The sequence below is a fragment of the Aphelocoma coerulescens genome, chromosome 8 (assembly GCF_041296385.1).
Source record: "Aphelocoma coerulescens isolate FSJ_1873_10779 chromosome 8, UR_Acoe_1.0, whole genome shotgun sequence".
Taxonomy (NCBI): Eukaryota; Metazoa; Chordata; class Aves; order Passeriformes; family Corvidae; genus Aphelocoma; species Aphelocoma coerulescens.
The window spans coordinates 4,328,862-4,347,518 of record NC_091022.1 but is presented as its reverse complement, the minus strand read 5'-3'; the positions used below and the strand labels follow the sequence as shown (position 1 = coordinate 4,347,518).

The window sequence follows — 18,657 nt, the reverse complement described above, 5'->3', positions numbered from 1 at the left end:
CCAATTCATGTTTATACAGCCAAAAGGAAATATGCAATTCCTGGACTGAGTCTTTAAAGGAATTTCCTTCTGTTCCAGTGAATGTGAAGATTTGTGGGTGATTTATTTGGAAAATAGGATGTTGTATTTGACTTAGCTCAGATAAGCATTACCCTGTGAAATGAAACTCCCAGCAGTTGTGATTAAATCTTTCCTTTTCAGGACAAGAGTTCACCTGCTCCACAGGTCAGCAGGAATATCCTGAGGGTGGATGGCATTCCATGACATGTGGGGATTTTTCAAAGTGCTCTCTTTTGCCTTTCTTTTTCAGAATTACTTATGATTTGTTTAGAGTCAAATCAATCCCTGCTAAAGATAGGGAAGGTGAAATAGATGAATGGATGAAATGCTAAAAAGAGAAGTTATGTTTTGCTTGTTATTTGCTTCATTTTTGAACTGAATTCTCTGATGGAAGCAGCTCCACTGGTATCAAAGAAAGTGTTTCCAAGTCAGCTAAGATCCATTTTCAAAGGCCTACATCAGTAGAATGTAAATAACTTCTGAAATTCTCTGCTCCGATCAGAAAATGCATTTGAACATTTTATTCTGAATTTTTCTTGAGCTTTCTGTTCAATAAAATGGACTTTTAAAAGATATCTTTAGCAATGTTTGAATTGATTATCAGCTGCCTCTCAGCTTTGCCTTTTGATATTGGATTTCCCCAGAAACTTTAGGTTTGGGTGGAATCCAAATGGCTCTCCTAGAATATTTCACAACCCTTGGGATATTCAGTGATTGTTGTGCCACCTCTGTCACCGCTCTCCATATTTTTGGTGGAATTGCAGTGAAGGAAAAGCAGCTTGGAGCTTAGACCCACATGTGGCAGGGAATCATGTTGAAGCAGGGGATGAAAAGCAGATGTCATTGTGTGTTCCTCATTTGTGATCTCTCCTTTTATACCTCTGGTTTTCCAACCTCATTCTTTTCACCAAAGTTTATTGTGATAAGAGAGAATGAGGATTGTTTCCCTGCTGAGATATCACTGACCTTGATTTGATATTCCTGATGGTTATTTGGCTTCCCATTTCACTAAAATGTCTTTGCTTGGAGAAAGGTTTCATTCATTTCTGTGTTTTCCTCCTCTGTTTCTATTCAGGGTGAGATTTCTGACTGAGCACAATTTTGTTTCTGACTTTGCAGACTGGGTGGAATTCAGTCCATATGAGATTGGAATGGCCAAGTATGGCACTTTCATGTCTCCTGATTTGTTTGGAAGCAAGTTTTTTATGGGCACAGTGGTGAAGAAATATAATGAAAATCCCTTGCATTTCCTGATGGGTGAGTATGTGACAGAAAGAGGCTTGAAAATAAAAGCAATTTCAGTAGTTCATGGACTTCTAAATTCAGTCACAGAAAGTGTAAGACAAGAAGTGGAGCTCTCAGTTTGCTGGAAGACATTCATTTGAAAGATTTCACAGATATGGATACGCATTGTTTATTTGTTTCTTATTTCCATGGTTTTTTGTTCTGATTTGGACATCTGAGTTTATGACTTGGCCCACTCCAAACTCAGAGGTGTATTCAGAGAGCAACCAACTGCTTAAATAGCACTTTTTAAGATATATGGGGTTTATTTTCCTTCTGCCAAGCACCATTCATTGTGTATTTTTCCTCTTTCAGGTGTCTGGGGCAGTGCATTTTCAATATTATTTAACAGAGTCCTTGGTGTCTCCAATTCTCAGAATAAAGGGCCCACCATGGAAGAAGAATTAGGTAATTTTAGTAAATAATTCCACTATGCAGAGCAATTACTAGCAAAATTCTCCCTCTGTGGAAAGGTGGCACCACTGGTGGTCATTTAAGAATGTGGAATTAATTACCTTTAATTGCTGGCACTGCTGGATGCTGCTGAGGTGGAGAAAGAGCATTGGGAATGTTCTTTCTTGCACTTTTGCTTCTGATCAGTCAGAGCTGCTGAAAGTCACATGCAGACATCCAGCTCTTTTCTGGAAGGTAATAGAATCCTCTCTCTGTGTCCTCTCTCTCCAACTCTCTCTGATTGTTGGAGAGCAGAAGCTGACAAACATTTGATAGTTACTTGTGTCATCTCTTGACACTGGGCTGTGTTATTGAAGGGATTAGCAAAATGCACCTAAACTCTCACCTTTGGGTTGTTAGATTGCTCCATTCTAATCACAGCCTCTTGGTATCTGATCCTTTGGAAATTGAATGGTTTTGGTTTCACTCCTGGCACACAAGTGGCAAGATGACTGTAAAGAGTTGTGGCTTGGTTTGGATGGACTTTATCAAGTTTATCTGAGAATGTAGTTAATGATGAAAGGTTTTTTACACTTTTGTTTCCTATTCAGAAGGCAGCATCACAGGGGAAGATCTGACCAATAAATAAATTGTCCTAGACAGCCAGATCTTTCTGAAGAGCAAGAAGAGAAAATGTAGATTGAGATAGTTTTTAAATAATAACCTCTGTCTGCCTCTGCCTCCTAATGGATGGAATTCAGCTGTTTGATAATCTCTTACTTATGGATGAAGATGAGACCTTCAGGTTCCTGTTTCTGAGGCCCTTCAGGAGTGTTAATGCCTCCTCATGGAGGATCCCTGTCAATAAATGTGATCATGGAAAAGTCTGCTTTTGAAACATAGTGAGAGGCAGAATGTTATCTGTCATCTGTGACTCATTTCACATATCATTTAAAAACTATTCTTCAAAGTGGGTTCAGATGTGAAAATATTCATGTGGCTTGAACCACAGTCTGGACCAGAGCTGGAGTTGTCCCAGTGGCACCTTGGCACCACAGTAACATTTCTGTAGGAGTTGTTGAGAGGACAGAAGCAAAACATCTAAATTTTAATGAAGGTGAATAAAGTGTGTCAGGCATGTGGTGCAGGGAGGAGTGGGAGGTACTGCTTTAGGGTTACATTTTCTTTTCCAGCCCAAAATTTCGGGCTAAAGCCAATACCTGCTGCTCACATTCTAATGTCCACAGCAGAGCCAGTCTCTTCAGCTGTATTTTCTATTATAAAGACTGTGAGAACTTTATGACTCAGATTGCTTTGAAATTCTTAAGTGTTCTACCAGTTAAACCCCATCAGTTTAAAGGAGTTTCTGTTTCTTTCACAGAAAATATTAGGCTAAAGCACCTTGTAAGCAATGACAGCTCAGACAGTGAAGATGAATCACAGCATCCAAAAGGTAAGGAAATGCTCAGATTTCATTTCATCATTTCCTTTTTCCATCAGCTTTTGTGTGGCTCAGCAAAACAGATAACAAGAGAGCCCAGGAGGTTCTGGGCTTGACTTCATGTCTCCTGCTCAAGCTGATCATCAGCTCTCACACATCTGGAATTCCACATTCGCCCAAAAATGTAGTTTGCTGGGCCAGAACTCTCCAGAAGTCTGTTTCCAGCAAGCTGCTGAGCTCAGAAGCACCTTGGAATTGCTGCCAGTCCCCCAAACCAACACTACCCATTGTTTTCAAGGGTTTCCTGATCAAATACTTTCCTGATAATGGTTTAATGTGTTTCAGGCATTCACAGGTGTCTTCTAGCACCTTTACAGATGACATCTGATACAGGAAGTTCCTTGTGTTTGGCACTGGTGTTTATAACAGTGCCCAAATCCAGGTTCCCTGAAGAGGCACAACCACAAAGGGAATCTTGGGCAGTGGGAAGAAAAGATCCTACTGACAATTATCTCTAAGTACCTAAAGCACCTGGATATTTCTGGGGTCTTAGTCAGCTTTCTGTACTTCATGATATTTTGGGGACAAGAGTGATTTTCACCTGCAAAAACCTGGTTTTATTTTTAACAAGTGGAGCAAAGATGGGGATGCAGCTGTTTGTCATTTCAGGATCTACAGAAGAAAAGAAAATCCTCTATGGTGAGACAGGGAGTTATGTCACTAACTCAGCTCAGTGATTGCTTCTTCAACTCCCCTTATCGTAGGTGGTACCACGTTTTGTGTTTATGTGTGGATTTCCTGTTTAAACACTACAGCCAGCACCAAACACATTTCTCTCCTAGTTTGTAGCCATGGTGAACAACCAACAAATCTGGGATTGTAAACACTTGGAAATCCTTCTCGCTTCCATAGAATGCTATTGGACAGGTGTTGGACTTCTTTGATGCTTGTTTTCTTGCTACTTATATAAAACTCAGTTCCTTTAAAGCCTGGGTTAAAGAGGCAAGTTTTAAAGCTGGATTTAAAGTATCAAGCTTGATCCTGAACTATTTTCTTATCCAAAACACCCAAAAAAACGTCAAGTTTTGACAGGTGAATGAATGCAGGGTGGTACCTGTTCAGGTCATTTTTACTGCGAGCTCCAACTGCAGACATCTAAGTTTGGATCTTTGATTGTACTCTTTAGTTAATTAAAACCAGATATTAATTGTAGATTACAGTTTACTGTAAAGATCTTTTCAGGTATTTTAGCATTCCCATGCTATAGCATTATCCTTTATGCAAACTAACTGCTTTCCTGAGGAAAGCTGGGTTTCTAAGAGGCAGGAAAGATGGAGAAGGCTGTCAATGCACATCCAAATGAATTCATGTCTACATCAAGTATGGTTCTTACCAGCTCAGGTCTGTCCCTGAGCCCAGCAGAGCTTACAGAGAAAGTCCTCAGACTAATTAAGTCTTCCTCAGGTCATCTAAAACATTCCCAGTCTATTTTCCTGATATCCACACTACTGTGGTGCAGATTGAAGGTTTCATTGGCTGATGAAGTAAGGATGGATTCTCTGCACTCCTCTGAAATCATGGCAGCAAAGCTCCATCATCCCACCCCTGGCTTGTTGAAAGAAGTGTTTTATTTTCGTAGGTCCTTTATTTTGTAGTCCCTGAAATGCTGGAGTTACAGTTGCTATGTTTCAATATCACTGCTGGATGCTTTCATTTTTGTGTGCAGGCACTGAGAGCGCTGAGGCAAAGCAGGAGAGCCAGGAGAGGCTGCAGGAGAGCAGCCAGGAGAGCTGGGTGCAGCGCATGCTGATGGCCCTGGTGGGGGACAGCGCCCTGTTCAACACGCGCGAGGGCCGCGCTGGCAAGGTGCACAACTTCATGCTGGGGCTGAACCTCAACAGCTGCTACCCCCTGTCCCCGCTGGCAGAGCTGCTCACCCAGGAGTCCCTGGAGGAGGAGGAGCCGGCAGCAGTGGCAGGTCAGTTCCCAGAACGCTGGGCTCTGTGTGTTTATTAATGATGCCAGAGGCAGCGACTTCCCAGTGAGGTAACATCACACCAGGAGGGTCACAGCAGCACAGTTGGGGAGTGTCCAGCAAGAGAGCTTGTGAGGGAACTGGGAGGATCAAAGGGCACCACACAGTGACTTCTGTCTGCTCCCTGCCCTGTCCCCTGGCACAGGCTGTGGCACAGCCACTGGATGGACAGTGGTCCTTGGTTTGGCAGAGGGAATCAAACTGCTTTTGTGTGTGGTACCCTTTGTTACATCTACTTTCTCACTCTCTTGGCCTTCTCCAAAGGGTGTCCAGGTTGTTCCTTGGCTCTTACTGATGCTAAGGTGGAAATGAAACCTTTCCTTGTTCTCCTGCGGGGCTTCCCTGTTGCAAAACCTTTGTAGCTCATCTGCTGTCTTTGTCTTTTGAAAAACCCCTGGAGGCAACTCACTTCATTGGTAGGATCACAGAATCCATGAATGTTGGAAGAAACCCACAGGGATCATCCAGCCCAACCCCTGGCCCTGCAGACACCCCAACAATCCCACCCTGTGCATCCCTGGCAGCGGTGTCCAAACACTCCTGGAGCTCTGGCAGCCTTGGGGCCGTGCCCATTCCCTGGGGAGCCTGGGCAGTGCCCCAGCACCCTCTGGGGGAAGAACCTTTCCAGCCTGACCCTCCCCTGGCACAGCTCATAGATCCTTACTTTGCTAACACCGTGTTCTTCCCATGTGGATGCACCTGACAAACCACTCCCATTCCAGGATGATAAGAATTTAAAAAAAATACAAATTTGCAAAAGAAGTTCAAAGTCTTCCCCCACTCCATGAGGGATGTGGTGTGTGGGACAGGAGCTGTGAAGAATAATTGTGTTTGATTAGGGTTTTGAAGCCTTTGCCCTGGACAGTGTTTGCTGTAGTCTGCCCAGTGAAAGGCAATTAATTTCTTGGTGTTCTTCTGGCACTGGAAGTGTCCAGAGCCAGGCTGGACAGGGCTTAGAGCAGCTTGGGCTAGTGGAAGGTGTCACTGCCCATGACAGGGGTGGCACTGGATGATCTTCCAACCCAACCCATTCCATGATTCTATGATCCATCAAGACAAGAAAACTCCACCTCTCTGAAGGGGGTGTTCTTCCATGCTCTTCCTCCCAGCACAGCCCTACCAACCATCCCTTGGTGACAGCAACATTCCCCTCAGCCTTCATTTCCTATTCAGAGGAAGGAGATTGTCTGAACTGCTCATTAAGCAACAGTCATTTAAAAGCTTAAGAAGCAGCCGTGCTCTAATGTGTATTTGTGAATGCAACAAATCCCATGCAGGGCTTGAAGAGTAATTTCCATCTGGACTCCACTTTCTAAATATTTCTGTCATCTCAGAGGTGTTTACAACTGAGTAGTCTTAATATTTATAGTACTTGGAAAAGAGGCAGGAAAGTGGGTAGGAAATTTATGGTTGGAAAAAATGACAGTTGATGAGAATTTTGCACAATTAAGACACGTGGATAGTCTTCAGAATCAACTATCAGCTTCCTGGGATTTGATTCCAGTGGAAATAAAATGCTGGTTTGACAGAACTCTACACCTCTGACACAATTACTTTGGAGTGCCTGAAACTTCTTTGGGTTAAAATGGGAAAAGTTTGGCATGACTGCAGTTTTTTTGCTGTTACCTGAAGCCCACACTCATAAACTTGCAGTAACAACTCAGATCTGACAGCTGTGAGTGGTTGCAATATTATAGTCAAGAATAGTTAAAACCCCTTGAAACGTCAGCAGTTAATATAAAATGTGATCATTCAGTAGTGTGATGAGTGTAAACACATTTTAATGCTGTGAATTTTCCTAATATATGGAAGAGCTGGGGAGCCCAGAGGCACAGACAGAAAGGAGACTTTGGTGTAAAATTTAAATCCTTAGATTATCATGGCACTGGATGCATTTAAGCTGTGCATATTTATTCCTAGCACTGGCAGTTTACCTGTCAGCTTGGGTGCACAGAGAAGTCTGTATTGCTTTAAGACTTACTCTCCTTTATTGCCAGACACTCCAAAGGAGAAATAAGTGAATAAAAAATGATATCAATAATACTTCCAGATCCAGTTGTCCCAAGCCCTCTGCAGAGGATGAACTGTGGCTGACCTAAGGCAGTCTTACAGTCATTACTGAGGATTGAATTTAGGGTCTGCAGTGCCTGCAGCAGAGATCCCAGCTACTTGGTCTGGAAATAAAACCCTTGGCTTTGCTTTTCCACAGACTCTATTTGTGGAAATAATGCTGAGCATTTTCTTATTTCATCAGGAATGATTTCATTGTGAACTCAGAGTTGTTCTGTTTCTTTTCTGATGTTACAACACACCAGAATGACTTGAGAAAATGCCAACTGCATAACAATGGGGGAAAATAACCCCTAATCTCTGCTTCCTTACTTCAGTATTTATGGAAACTGTTGCAGTAGATGGACGTCAGTAGCAAATGCCCTTCTCATCTCCCCTCCTTCCACTGGAGCTGCCATCTGTGGCAGATTTGGTCTCTAGGCCATGGCCTCTTTATGATTTCCAAACAAATATCAGTCTGTGTATGCCATTGCTGGGAAGCTGAGAGGGCTGGGCTGGCTGAACATGGAGCTGGCCTGGTAAGCACAGACCCACAGAGTTGTTAAGGCTGGAAAAGACCTTTAAGATCATCAAGTCCAACCATCAACCCAGCACCACCACTAAACCCTGTCCTCAAGTGCCACATCCTCCCATTTTCTCCCAGTTTGCTGTTTGGTGGACTGGAAGGTGCTGGTAATAGGCATGCATCTTTCCAAAAAGGCTGAAAATTCATGTGAACCCATTTATATGGTTGTTATAAATTTATTGACCACATTAAGATGTTTTCTTCTTTAAAATATAATAAGATTATTTTGATGAATTTGGTTTTAGAGTCACGAGGGCTGTAAGCAATAGGATCAGTCTCGTTGGGAGGTGTTGGGAGGTGGAGGATCAGTGTTGGGAGGGAGTTTGTGTGGCAGAAATACACTTCCATCACAAACACTGTTATAGCTGATGCTGTCCTTGGTTAAAGGATCTTTCAAATTCTATTTTTGTAACATAAGAAAAGATGAAACTTGAACAAAAATATTTTTGCAATTCTTTAGAAGTTCTAGTGAGAACAAGGGTTAAATTATGTTTGACATGTTATCTTTAAACAAGAAGGGGAAAACCAAATTGGTCTACTTGTGCTAAAGGGAACTGTAGTCAGTGTGGGTTTCTTACCAGTTTTTTTTTAATTGTGATGAATTTCATAAATACCAATATATTTTCACTGATTTATGCTAATTCATGATTATGAAATATATCTGGTTCTAAAATAGTTTTATAAACACACTTATCCCTTTAGCAATAGGCAATGATTTAAAAGTGTTCTCTCCTTTAGAAATCAAAGCAAATAGTGGGAAAATAGTGCCTCATTACTTAGAAAAGTGTCCTCTAATAAATAACAACAGAAATAAAAAGTGAAATCATCTGTTTTAAGATTTTGTTTAGTGCTCACAACGTGCTGCTTCTGAAATGACAGGGACAAGAGTTAGAATTATTTTTGATGGATTTTCTTTGCTTCAAAAATACCCTTTTTTTCAGATTACTACCATTGTCAATAAGTAGATGCCAGGAAATTCAATTGTAGCAGGAATAATTATTTTTCTATCCAGCATTCCTTACATTACACTGCCCTCTACAGATATGAGCATTAGATTATTGTTCAAAAGCAAAACCATGCACTGGAAATATCTGTAAGGTCTAGAACAAGAAAAGACTGCCAGGGGAAAAGTTTTAAGTACAGCAAGGATAGTTTAGTGATGTCCAGAGACTTTCATTTTCTAGTATCCAGAGACCTGGATAAGTGTGAAGACACCCAGGAGAAATGGATTGATTTTTCCTGAGCTGCACCTGAGGGAATGTTGGGGTTAGAGAGAAACATCATCAGGTTGGGCTTAGAGAGAAGACTGGTGGGACCACACTGGGACAGCACCAGCAGTGAGTGGCTGACAGGAAATTCTGTCCAGTGCCTAAATTATGGATATGGGTCACTGTTTCTCTTTGTTCCTGGTGGAGTGGTGAGTGTGAGGTCGTCAGGTCTGGTACAGATTGGAAAACAAGACCTGATGGTCCCAAATTAATGAGCAGAAGCAGACACAGACAAGTGTCACAGGAGGGCAGATCCACATCAAGGCTTTTTGGGCAAGTTTGGGAGAGCTGGGAAGGGCTGGGAGAGTAGGGTTGGGAGGGAACCTGGGGGAATAGGTTTGGGCAGGGGTTGTAGGACACTGAAGGGATTACAGAATATTAGGGTTGGAAGATCTCTGGGGATCACCAAGTTCAGCCCTCTGCCCAGAGCAGGTGACACGTCCTGGGGGTTTGGGATGGCTCCAGAGAGGGAGGCTCCAGGCCCTCCCCAGGCAGCTGTCCCAGGGCTCTGCACCCTCCAAGGAACACAAGTTCTTCCTCATGTTGAGGTGGAACTTGTTGTGTTTTAGTTTATGGCTATTGCTCCTCATCCTGTCAGTGGCACCACTGAGCAGAGTCTGGGACCATCCTCTGACACCCCCCGATGTCTCTTAACATCCCATAAACTTTTTCCTTTGTGCATGGATTGTTTGGGATGATGGAGTGAAAGTGGGAGGGCTGGGATCAAACCTGGGCTTTTGTCCCCTTTGGTTTTGCCTGAAGACCTCTGGGTCTGCCTTGTGCCCTTGGCCTCCTGAGGGCTCTTCCAGATCTGGCTTTTCACCTCATTCTCCAGTTTTTAAGAGTTTTAGTTACACTTGAGTTCATGGTGTGTTTAACTGGGATACACTGTGCAGTTCAAATTGCATGCTCTCTCCAGAACCTGGGGAGACACTGGAAAGCCCGCCAGAACCTCAGTTCTTAACTCAGCTATCCCTGCTTGGCTCAGCTTTCCTGTGTTCCTTGCAGATCCTGATGAGTTTGAGAGGATCTATGAGCCCCTGGATGTGAAGAGCAAGAAGATCCACATCGTGGACAGTGGGCTGACCTTTAACCTGCCCTACCCGCTCATCCTAAGGCCCCAACGAGGCGTGGATCTCATCATCTCCTTTGATTTCTCAGCCAGGCCAAGTGATTCCAGCCCTCCTTTCAAAGTAAGTGACCCAGGCCCTTCTCTCCCTGGGTTCAGGAGTTTAAGGTGACTCAGTTCTATTCCACATGGTCCCAGAAGGCCTTGGTGCTGTTGTATCTACAGCTTTGGCATATTTCTTTCCACGTCAAGGCAGAATATTGCCCTGTGCCTCAGTTCCTGTTTACATGCCTTCCATGAGGCAACTGGCACAGAGGGATAATGAAATTCCTTTGAAGCAGGAGCTTAGTTGTTTTTATGGAAGTTTTGCTTTGGCACTGATTGCAGAGTTTTATTTTCTGTCAGAATTAAACAATTAAGTCATCTTCCCTGCCGTACTCTCCCTCTGCCCAGCTGCTCTTCTTTGTGTGCTGTGATGTAAATGGATGGTTTCATGTCATCATCTTGCAGAAATGCATCATCTCAGGATTGCTAAATAAATAACCTTTTGGAAGCAGGGCTAACTGTTCATTTACATCTCACCAGGATAATCCCAGCACTGGTTTAAATGGGACTCAAATCCATCCAGGCCAGAGCAAAACAGCAACAGGAAAACAGGGATTAAGTGTTTTCCACAGCAGGTGTGGAAAGCACAGCTGTCCGTCTGTACATCCTGCACATCCATACAGCTCCAGCTGATCTCAAAGCCTTTACATGGATCATTTTGGTAACTGCTACCAAAAAATAGTGCTTCAGAGACTATTGTGAGGTTCTTTGTGCTGTGGTTTAGTGGGCATGGTGGGATTTGGTCAGTCTGTGTGATTTTGGAGGTCTTTTCCAACATCAATGATTCTACCATCCTCGAGAAAGAGGCATTATTTATTTCAAACCTAAATGAATTTTTAAAATAATTTTTAAGAGAACTAAGAAAGCATTCCTGTTTGAGAAACAGCTGGCATTCCTTGTTGCTTTACAGACAAGTTTCAGTTAGAACAGAGAATACTTTTCCTTCAGCTGCTATGGAGTGACAAAACCCCCAAACAACATTAGAATATAACAGCAGTAGCAAAATGAGCTTGAGACCAGTGCTGCCAACTGCAAAGACAAATTTCAGGAGAATATAAAGGAGACATTCCTGTAATCTGTAGGTCTTTTGGGGCTGCTGGGGAGAATAGAGCACTGAGGAGACTTCCTAGTGCTTGAGATCTTTTGTCTTTCCTTAAATTACTGAATCCCAGAGTCTGTTTCTTCCTTTAATATTGTATTTGCATAAGAATATATCTCCTTTTTTTGTCATGAGTGTTTGCCCCAGTGGCTAAATTTGCTGACACAGCACTGCCATTGCCTCTGAAACATCCTTTTCCTCCCTTTCTTAACATTCCACATGTGGAGTCCGTGCAAAAGGCTGTGTATGGTCATCCCTGCTACTCTTAGCATTCTGTCTTTGTCAGCTGCAATTTTCTGGGTTGTTTCAGGGAACATGGAGAGGTTAATTACGATTCAAGTGGCATCCTGAAGATTTTCCTCTAAACTGTCATTTTCAAAAGGCAAAGAATCCCTTGACACAATAAAAAATGGTGGGAAAATTAGATGGTGCCTCAGGTTTTCCAGAAGGCTCTGTTGAAGGGAATGGTCCATTGTTTCTGAGGCACAAATAGGTGTGTGCTGAGGCAGACACTGGTGTGTTCCTGAGGCAGAGGACAGGAACAGGAACCAGTTCTGTCCCATTGGTGCATTGCAAAGAGCAAATGTCACTTCAGGAGTGGGCCTGTATCTATGGTAGCACTCTAATATTTTACTCCCGTGGGGAAATCAGCCAGCTGAGCTCAGTGACTCGAGCCTTGGTTTATCACTTTACACCCACTATCTCTTAATCTCTTGCGTATCCAAAACAGTCGCCCAAGGAAGGGTCCTATTTCATTGAAAACCAAGATTAAAGATGTTGACCTTCCCTCTCCTCCCTCTCACACACCCTCATTACATGCTTTTGAGTCATTATTTACAAATTATCTTGTTTACTGAGTTGTCATGAGGAAAAAGAAGCCTGTTTTCCAGATTTCTTCACTCGGTGTGCTTTGAGAGGCTGCTGTGTGCAGGGATCGACTCTGAGTACAACAATGCATGGCCCGGTGTTTAGGAACTCTCAGTGGTTTCCACAGCACTGGTACTCCTTTGCAAAGTAAAATTATGAATGGCTTTTCCCTCACTGTCAGCTCTGTAAATTCACCCCCAGGTTTCTGGGGCAGACCAGATTCCTTCCTGTGACTCATGGCAGGTGGTGGAGCATGGGCAGGGTGAGTGAGGTGCTCAGTTTGTCCTGCTGGGTCATCCGTGCTGAGATGGGCTTGATTAGTCCTGGGAACCACAGGGTGGTTTGGGCTGGAAGGGACATTAACCTCATCCCACCCCTGCTATGGGCAGGGACACCTTCCACTAGCCCAGGTTGCTCCAAGTCCCATCCAACCTGGCCTTGGACGATTCCAGGGATCCAGGGGCAGCCACAGCTGCTCTGGGCACCCTGTGCCAGAGCCTCTCCACCCTCACAGAGAAGAATTTCTTCCCAACAGCCCATCTAACCCTGCCCCCTGGCAGTGGGAACTGGCAGTGGCACTCCATCCCTTGTAAATTGTCTCTCTCCATCTTTCCCTGTCAGCTCCTTCAGGCACTGGAAGGCCACAATTAGATCACCCCAAAGCTTCTCTTCTCCAGGCTGAACAATCCCAACTCTCCCAGTCTTTCCTCACAGCAGAGCTGCTCCATCCCTCTGATCATCTTGGTGCCTCCTCTGGACTCCTTCCATGTCCTTCCTGTGTTGGAGATTTAAAAATTAATGGGTTGCTTTACCTACCCCACATGATCCCTGTCTCTGCAAACCTCACTTTGCAGTGGAGGCTTTTATGCACCTGAGTCTTTCTCCTCTTTCCAGGAAATCCTGCTGGCTGAAAAATGGGCCAAAATGAACAAGCTTCCTTTCCCCAAGATAGACCCCAACGTGTTTGACCGGGAGGGCATGAAGGAGTGCTATGTGTTCAAACCAAAGGACACCTCCTCGGAGAAGGACTGTCCAACCATCATCCACTTTGTGCTGGCCAACATCGACTTCAGGAAGTACAAAGCTCCAGGTGAGCTCACAGTTCCTGATGCTGAATCCACCTGTTCCTTTAGAATCACTTTATGGTTATGTGCTAAGAGTGTTTTGTTTCTGAAACAACTCTTGAGCTCTGTCTGCAATCCTTAGGGAATTCAAAGGAGCCGTTAAAACTAAGGTAATAAATCCTCAGGCCTAATGTTTAGATGGAATTTTTGTATTTGTCCTGTGCAGGCGTTCCCAGAGAAACACAGGAAGAAAAGGATTTTGCAGACTTTGATATCTTTGATGATCCAGATACACCTTTCTCTACCTTCAACTTCCAGTATCCCAACGAGGCTTTCAAGAGGCTCCACGACCTCATGGAGTTCAACACCCTCAATAACATGGATGTAAGTATGGGGGTTAAAGGGGCTGGACTGTTAAAGGGGGAAGTGGGTAATGTGAGTAAAGCCCTAAATCTGCCCTACAGAAGGTGCAGGGCTTTGCCTCAGTGTTTGATTTTCTCATTCAGTTCTTGCCTTGGTTTTGCCATTTTACTATCACAAGCCATTCAGGGTAACTGAGCAAAGGGGGCTGTGGAGGATATAAACATGATGTACAGGTTTTTATACTCGTTTTTTTTGTGTAATTGGACAAAAAGGACACTGGAAATTTTCTCTGAAGGAAATTTCTTTATCAGCTAACTCAGTAATAATTATTTGTAATTGATAGTTGGCATAGCATGACATCATGATCCCAACATCTGACAAGTGTAATGATCATCCCAGATAAAGATAAAGATATGGGGATTTTAATCAATATAATGAAGAAAACTTGTTACATCAGCACAAAGGAAATAAAAGTGAAGATTTAATCTTTCTCAATATAATAATTACTTTCTACATCCTTGAAATATGGATTTTCTCAATGTTTGGATTTACCCTTCTCAGTTTCACTAAGGCTGTTTAAATACTGTATATTTTTGTGTGACTTCTTTGGTGTTGGTGGCCTCCCTCATATTTTTACTAACCACATTAAAATCAGTGTTTTAAACACTCAAGAAATACTATTTGTAATAAAACTCATCGATCCCTTTGTTCAGTGATGGAGCAGGGCTAAAAGTGGGAGCAGCAGCTTTTAACAACAGAAGGGGCTGTTTCTGCCTGTTTCAAAGTGGTTCAGATGTGAGTTTTCCTGCTGGCTGTGTTGTTCCCTGCAGGTGATCAGGGAGGCGATGATGGAGAGCATCGAGTACAGGAAGCAGAACCCCTCGCGCTGCTCCGTGTCCCTCAGCAGTGTGGAGGCCAGGAGGTTCTTCAACAAGAGCAACCTCAACAACAACCACACGTAGAGGCTGTGCCCTCCCAGAAACTGCTTCTGCCTTTGGAACTGGAGTCAAAAGGACCTCAGTGGAGCGTCCCTGCTCCTCACAGGGCTGTACAATGCTCCTGAACACGTCTTCTTGTGAGCGTTCACGTTCCAATAGCATTTTGTACTGCTTTTTTAAAAACTAAAAACATTTCAGTAGGCTGAGGTCCTCATTTTTAAAACTCTGGAATTAGTTGGAGATCATTGGGTTCAGTGTCTTTTTGTTTTCTTATAAAATTGTAAACACTGGTTTCCTTTGGGGGGTAATTGATTTTTAATTGATGTAAATTGGGCATGGCTTGAAGGGTATGATGGAATTAGAAAAAAGAAATTGAAATCCACTTTACTGCTGTTTGAGAACATCTGTACCACTCAGCAAAAAACTAAACCTCTGATATCTTCTTTTTCTTATTTAATCCTCAAAATTACATTGCTTGAATTCTTGACCTACTGGCAACCATGTATTAAATTATTGTCAGTTTGTGTACTTCTGACCAGAATGTTTCTTCATAAATTGACAGTGATTTTGCATTTGAGCATGATTAAAACAACACATTTCTGCAAAGGGACAGTGGCAACGTTTACTGGGGATTGGTAAAACGTGCCCAGGTAAGAATGTGAAGCCTTAAGGGCTATTTTAAAAATATGTTCTTAGTACTTTGAATAATGAAAGACTGTGCATAGACAGAGATTATTTTAGTGCCATCTCAACCAGTATTGCTGCAACTCTGCAAATGCACAGAAAATGCAGCTGCACCTCTGAAAACTTAATTGCTAAAATCAATAAATCCCTGGGAAGGGAATTAATTACAATGCATTTCTTTTAACAGCCACTGCACCAAAGAATCATGGAATGCTTGGGAATTCTTATCTCACAGCAGATAAACAGTAATGAGTATTTTAGACCAAACCACTACAGGGTGGAAGGGACCATAAAGTTGATCTCATTCCCTCCCACTAGCCCAGGCTGGTCCAAGTCTACATGCAAAGTTCTGTGGTTAATTAACATTTCCTATATTGATCAATAAGTTTTATTTCTGTTTGAGTTAGTGCATGTTTAAAACCAAGAGAGAAAATAAAAGTAACTTATCTTAGTGCTGGATAATTTAAATATTTTCCATAAATTCTGGAATACAGAAAGGAACTGGTACCATTATATTATTGTAATATTTTCTTTTAAATATTGTATTTCCTTTCGGTAATGTAATATTTGTATTTTTTATTTTATAATATGTACCTACTCTGTTTCATGGAAGAGTTTTATCATGCTTTATACAGTTTATATTATCATAGTGTTACCAGATGATAAAAAATAAAACTATATTTGGCACCTGCTGTTTTCAGACACTTTTATTTTGATAATTTATGGGCCATTTTCAGGCTTTTTGTGAAGGGATGTGGCGCATCTGGATGGTGTGAGGCAGCTCACAAGACTGACAGTGCACAGGATGGGTCTTTGCTGCCTTTAATCTTGGATTACTTATAAAGCAGGGAAGTTCCTTAGACATTACTAAAAGTAATGTGGAAGGAGAATAATAATGCAGGAAAAACACTCTTCTTACACACAGTGTGACACCAGCCACAGAGAGCTTTCCCATACCTTGAAATGTAATCCTTTGTTTCTCATTTTCCCCTCCCTTTAATCCTGGTTATTCTGCTTTGTGTGCACAGTACTTTTTTCCAGCCCAGCGTGTGATCCCTAGGAGGCAGAAAAAGGTGGATTTAGAGAATGAATTGGTTTGGACTTCAAACATTACTGTAGGGGCAGCACACGGGATATCCTTCATGCCTGAAGGACATGGAAGTGCCACCCTGCAGGTCTGGTGGTGAGGCTTTAGGGGTGAGCTCAATTCCTGGAAAACAGCTCTGGTGGGCCCTGGAAACCAGCTCTGGTGGGCTCTGGGACACCCAGACCAAGCCTGGCCCTGAGCTTCTCCTCCTTGGGACCATGGGACAGGCTCCAGTGCCGGGATGGGCACTGGAAATCTCTGCCTGCCTTTTCCTTTACCAGCAGAAGTGAATGCTCAGACTAAATCCCAGTGACCTGGGAAGCACTGGAGCTCTGGAGCACACACACCCTCGGTGCGTTTGTGTTGGTGAGAAGAAAATCCCTCTGGCAGGGAATGGGGCTGCAGCCAATGCCCTTACCCATCCCCCTGGGCATGTTTTGTCTGTGGGATGAAACCTGAGCACTCAGTGTGATCGGTCACCTGCAGAGCTGTTCCGACAGAGCACACAGAGCTGCTTTTCCAGGAGAGCCTCTCGTGCACGGGAGTGGATGTGCGATCGAATGCCAGAGCCAGTTGTGCAACCGCTTGTGTTGACATAACAGGGTTTGCTCTGGTGCTCACTGGAAGCAAAGCCGAGCAGACGTTTCCTGGAGCTGCAAATTCACCCCTCGCTGGCTGCTGGCACCTGGGATGGACAGGTTTGTGTAGGGATGTGACTCACCCGGGAGGTTACACAGGGCCCTTCTCACGAAGGGTGGAAGGCAGGGGCTGTGCGGGTTCCCAGGAATTCCCCATGGCAACACAAACACGGCACTGCTGTGCATGCGAGGAGCAGACTCTGGGGCAAGGCAAAGACACGCGACTCCTTAAACTTTAGACTAACCAAACCCCACAGGACTGGGTCCAACAGGAACAGGAATTCCTTATGTGGCTGTTTAACCCATGAGTGCCAAGCCCCACCAACTTGATATTAGGGATCAAAGGCCAAGCCAAAAGGCTCCTGGTTTCGTTAGGTTTGGTCAGGAGATGTTTGGGAACAGAACTCCCAAAGCAGGCAGCCATGAGCTTGGAGAGATGCATGTGGGAGGATGGACCTGGATCTCAAGGGTTCCAAAAACACAGCCAGGTCTGAGAAATAGGTGGGGACAAATGGGGCACTGAAAGGGGAATCCCAGCTGTGACAGGGTCACTGGTGCTGGGCTGGGAGCAGGGTCTGATGTCTGCAGAGGAGAATGTTCTGCAGCACCTGGGGCTTCCCTGCTACTCCATCTTTACCTGGAGCCAGCAGCCCATTTGTGAAGCCTTCCTGAGACCTGTCAGAAAAACCTCGAGGAATCTAACATCAAACCCACTTTATACTTAAACATTTTGTCTTTAATCAGTACAACACTCTTCCACTGAGCCCTCCTTGAAGGCTGTGGCCAAACTGGGCACAGAGACCTGGGAACATTGAGGTGGTTTTGGCCTTTGTGTCTCTCTCAAATTCTCACCCAGGTATACTGTTTTAGGCAAGTCAAAAGTGAGCAGGGAAAAACAGGCAGCTCTGGGCTTATTTTGGTGTGAAGCTGTAACTTCTGCCATTGAAGAATAAATGACACCGGTAAAGCTACACCTCCCATCCCTGGCAGTGTCCAAGGCCAGGTAGGACGGGGCTTGGAGCAACCTGGGCTAGTGGAAGGTGTCCCTGCCCATGGCAGGGGGTTGCACTGCACGGGCTTTAAGGTCTCTCCCAACCCAAACCATTCCACGGTTTTATGATTCTAAAGTCATATCATTTGTTTGGTACCATTTTGTAACATAGCTGCATTTCTGCTCCTCACCCAACTTTTTGGATGGCCTGAGGGGGATGGATGGCTGGGCCAGCATTGACAACACGGGACACGGGACACGTGCCAGGCAGGTCTCTAAGTTCTGGGATGAGGAGGAGAACGTAGGAGGCACCCTCCACATCCCGCTGGTGCCTAACACCGTCCAGACGTTTTCTCACAGCTCGTTTAGGGCGTGTGCTGGAAAACACAAACCGGAATGAACGCCATGGCTTTAAAAGAGATTGAGGGAAGTGTTTCGCCAGCGTGTTTGGGAAGCAGAGACACTGATTCTTTGCAGCTGTGGATTCAGTGCAAATCCTTCTGGTCCGGTTTTACCAAACTCCAGGGATTTGCCTGAGGACATTTTTGTGTGACGGTCAGCCCCTGCTTCTGGCACTAATTAATCCCTGGATGCTGCCAGCACAGAGAGAGGCAGCCTGGAGGGCTGGGATCGGGT

The 18,657-nt window shown here is 44.0% G+C and overlaps 1 protein-coding gene across 3 annotated transcripts in view; it reads left to right on the top strand.

The window, feature by feature from the left end:
- Positions 1-15,958, top strand: part of PLA2G4A (phospholipase A2 group IVA) — a 71,327-nt gene extending 55,369 nt beyond the window's left edge. For all 3 annotated transcript variants that reach the window (XM_069022771.1, XM_069022770.1, XM_069022772.1), the window contains exons 12-19: positions 1,180-1,317; positions 1,660-1,752; positions 3,119-3,190; positions 4,905-5,156; positions 10,125-10,309; positions 13,151-13,346; positions 13,547-13,704; positions 14,514-15,958. In XM_069022771.1, coding sequence (XP_068878872.1) covers positions 1,180-1,317; positions 1,660-1,752; positions 3,119-3,190; positions 4,905-5,156; positions 10,125-10,309; positions 13,151-13,346; positions 13,547-13,704; positions 14,514-14,645 — 1,226 coding nt within the window. In that variant the 3' untranslated portion in view covers positions 14,646-15,958. The remainder of the gene's footprint in view (positions 1-1,179; positions 1,318-1,659; positions 1,753-3,118; positions 3,191-4,904; positions 5,157-10,124; positions 10,310-13,150; positions 13,347-13,546; positions 13,705-14,513) is intronic.
- Positions 15,959-18,657: the final 2,699 nt, after the last annotated feature.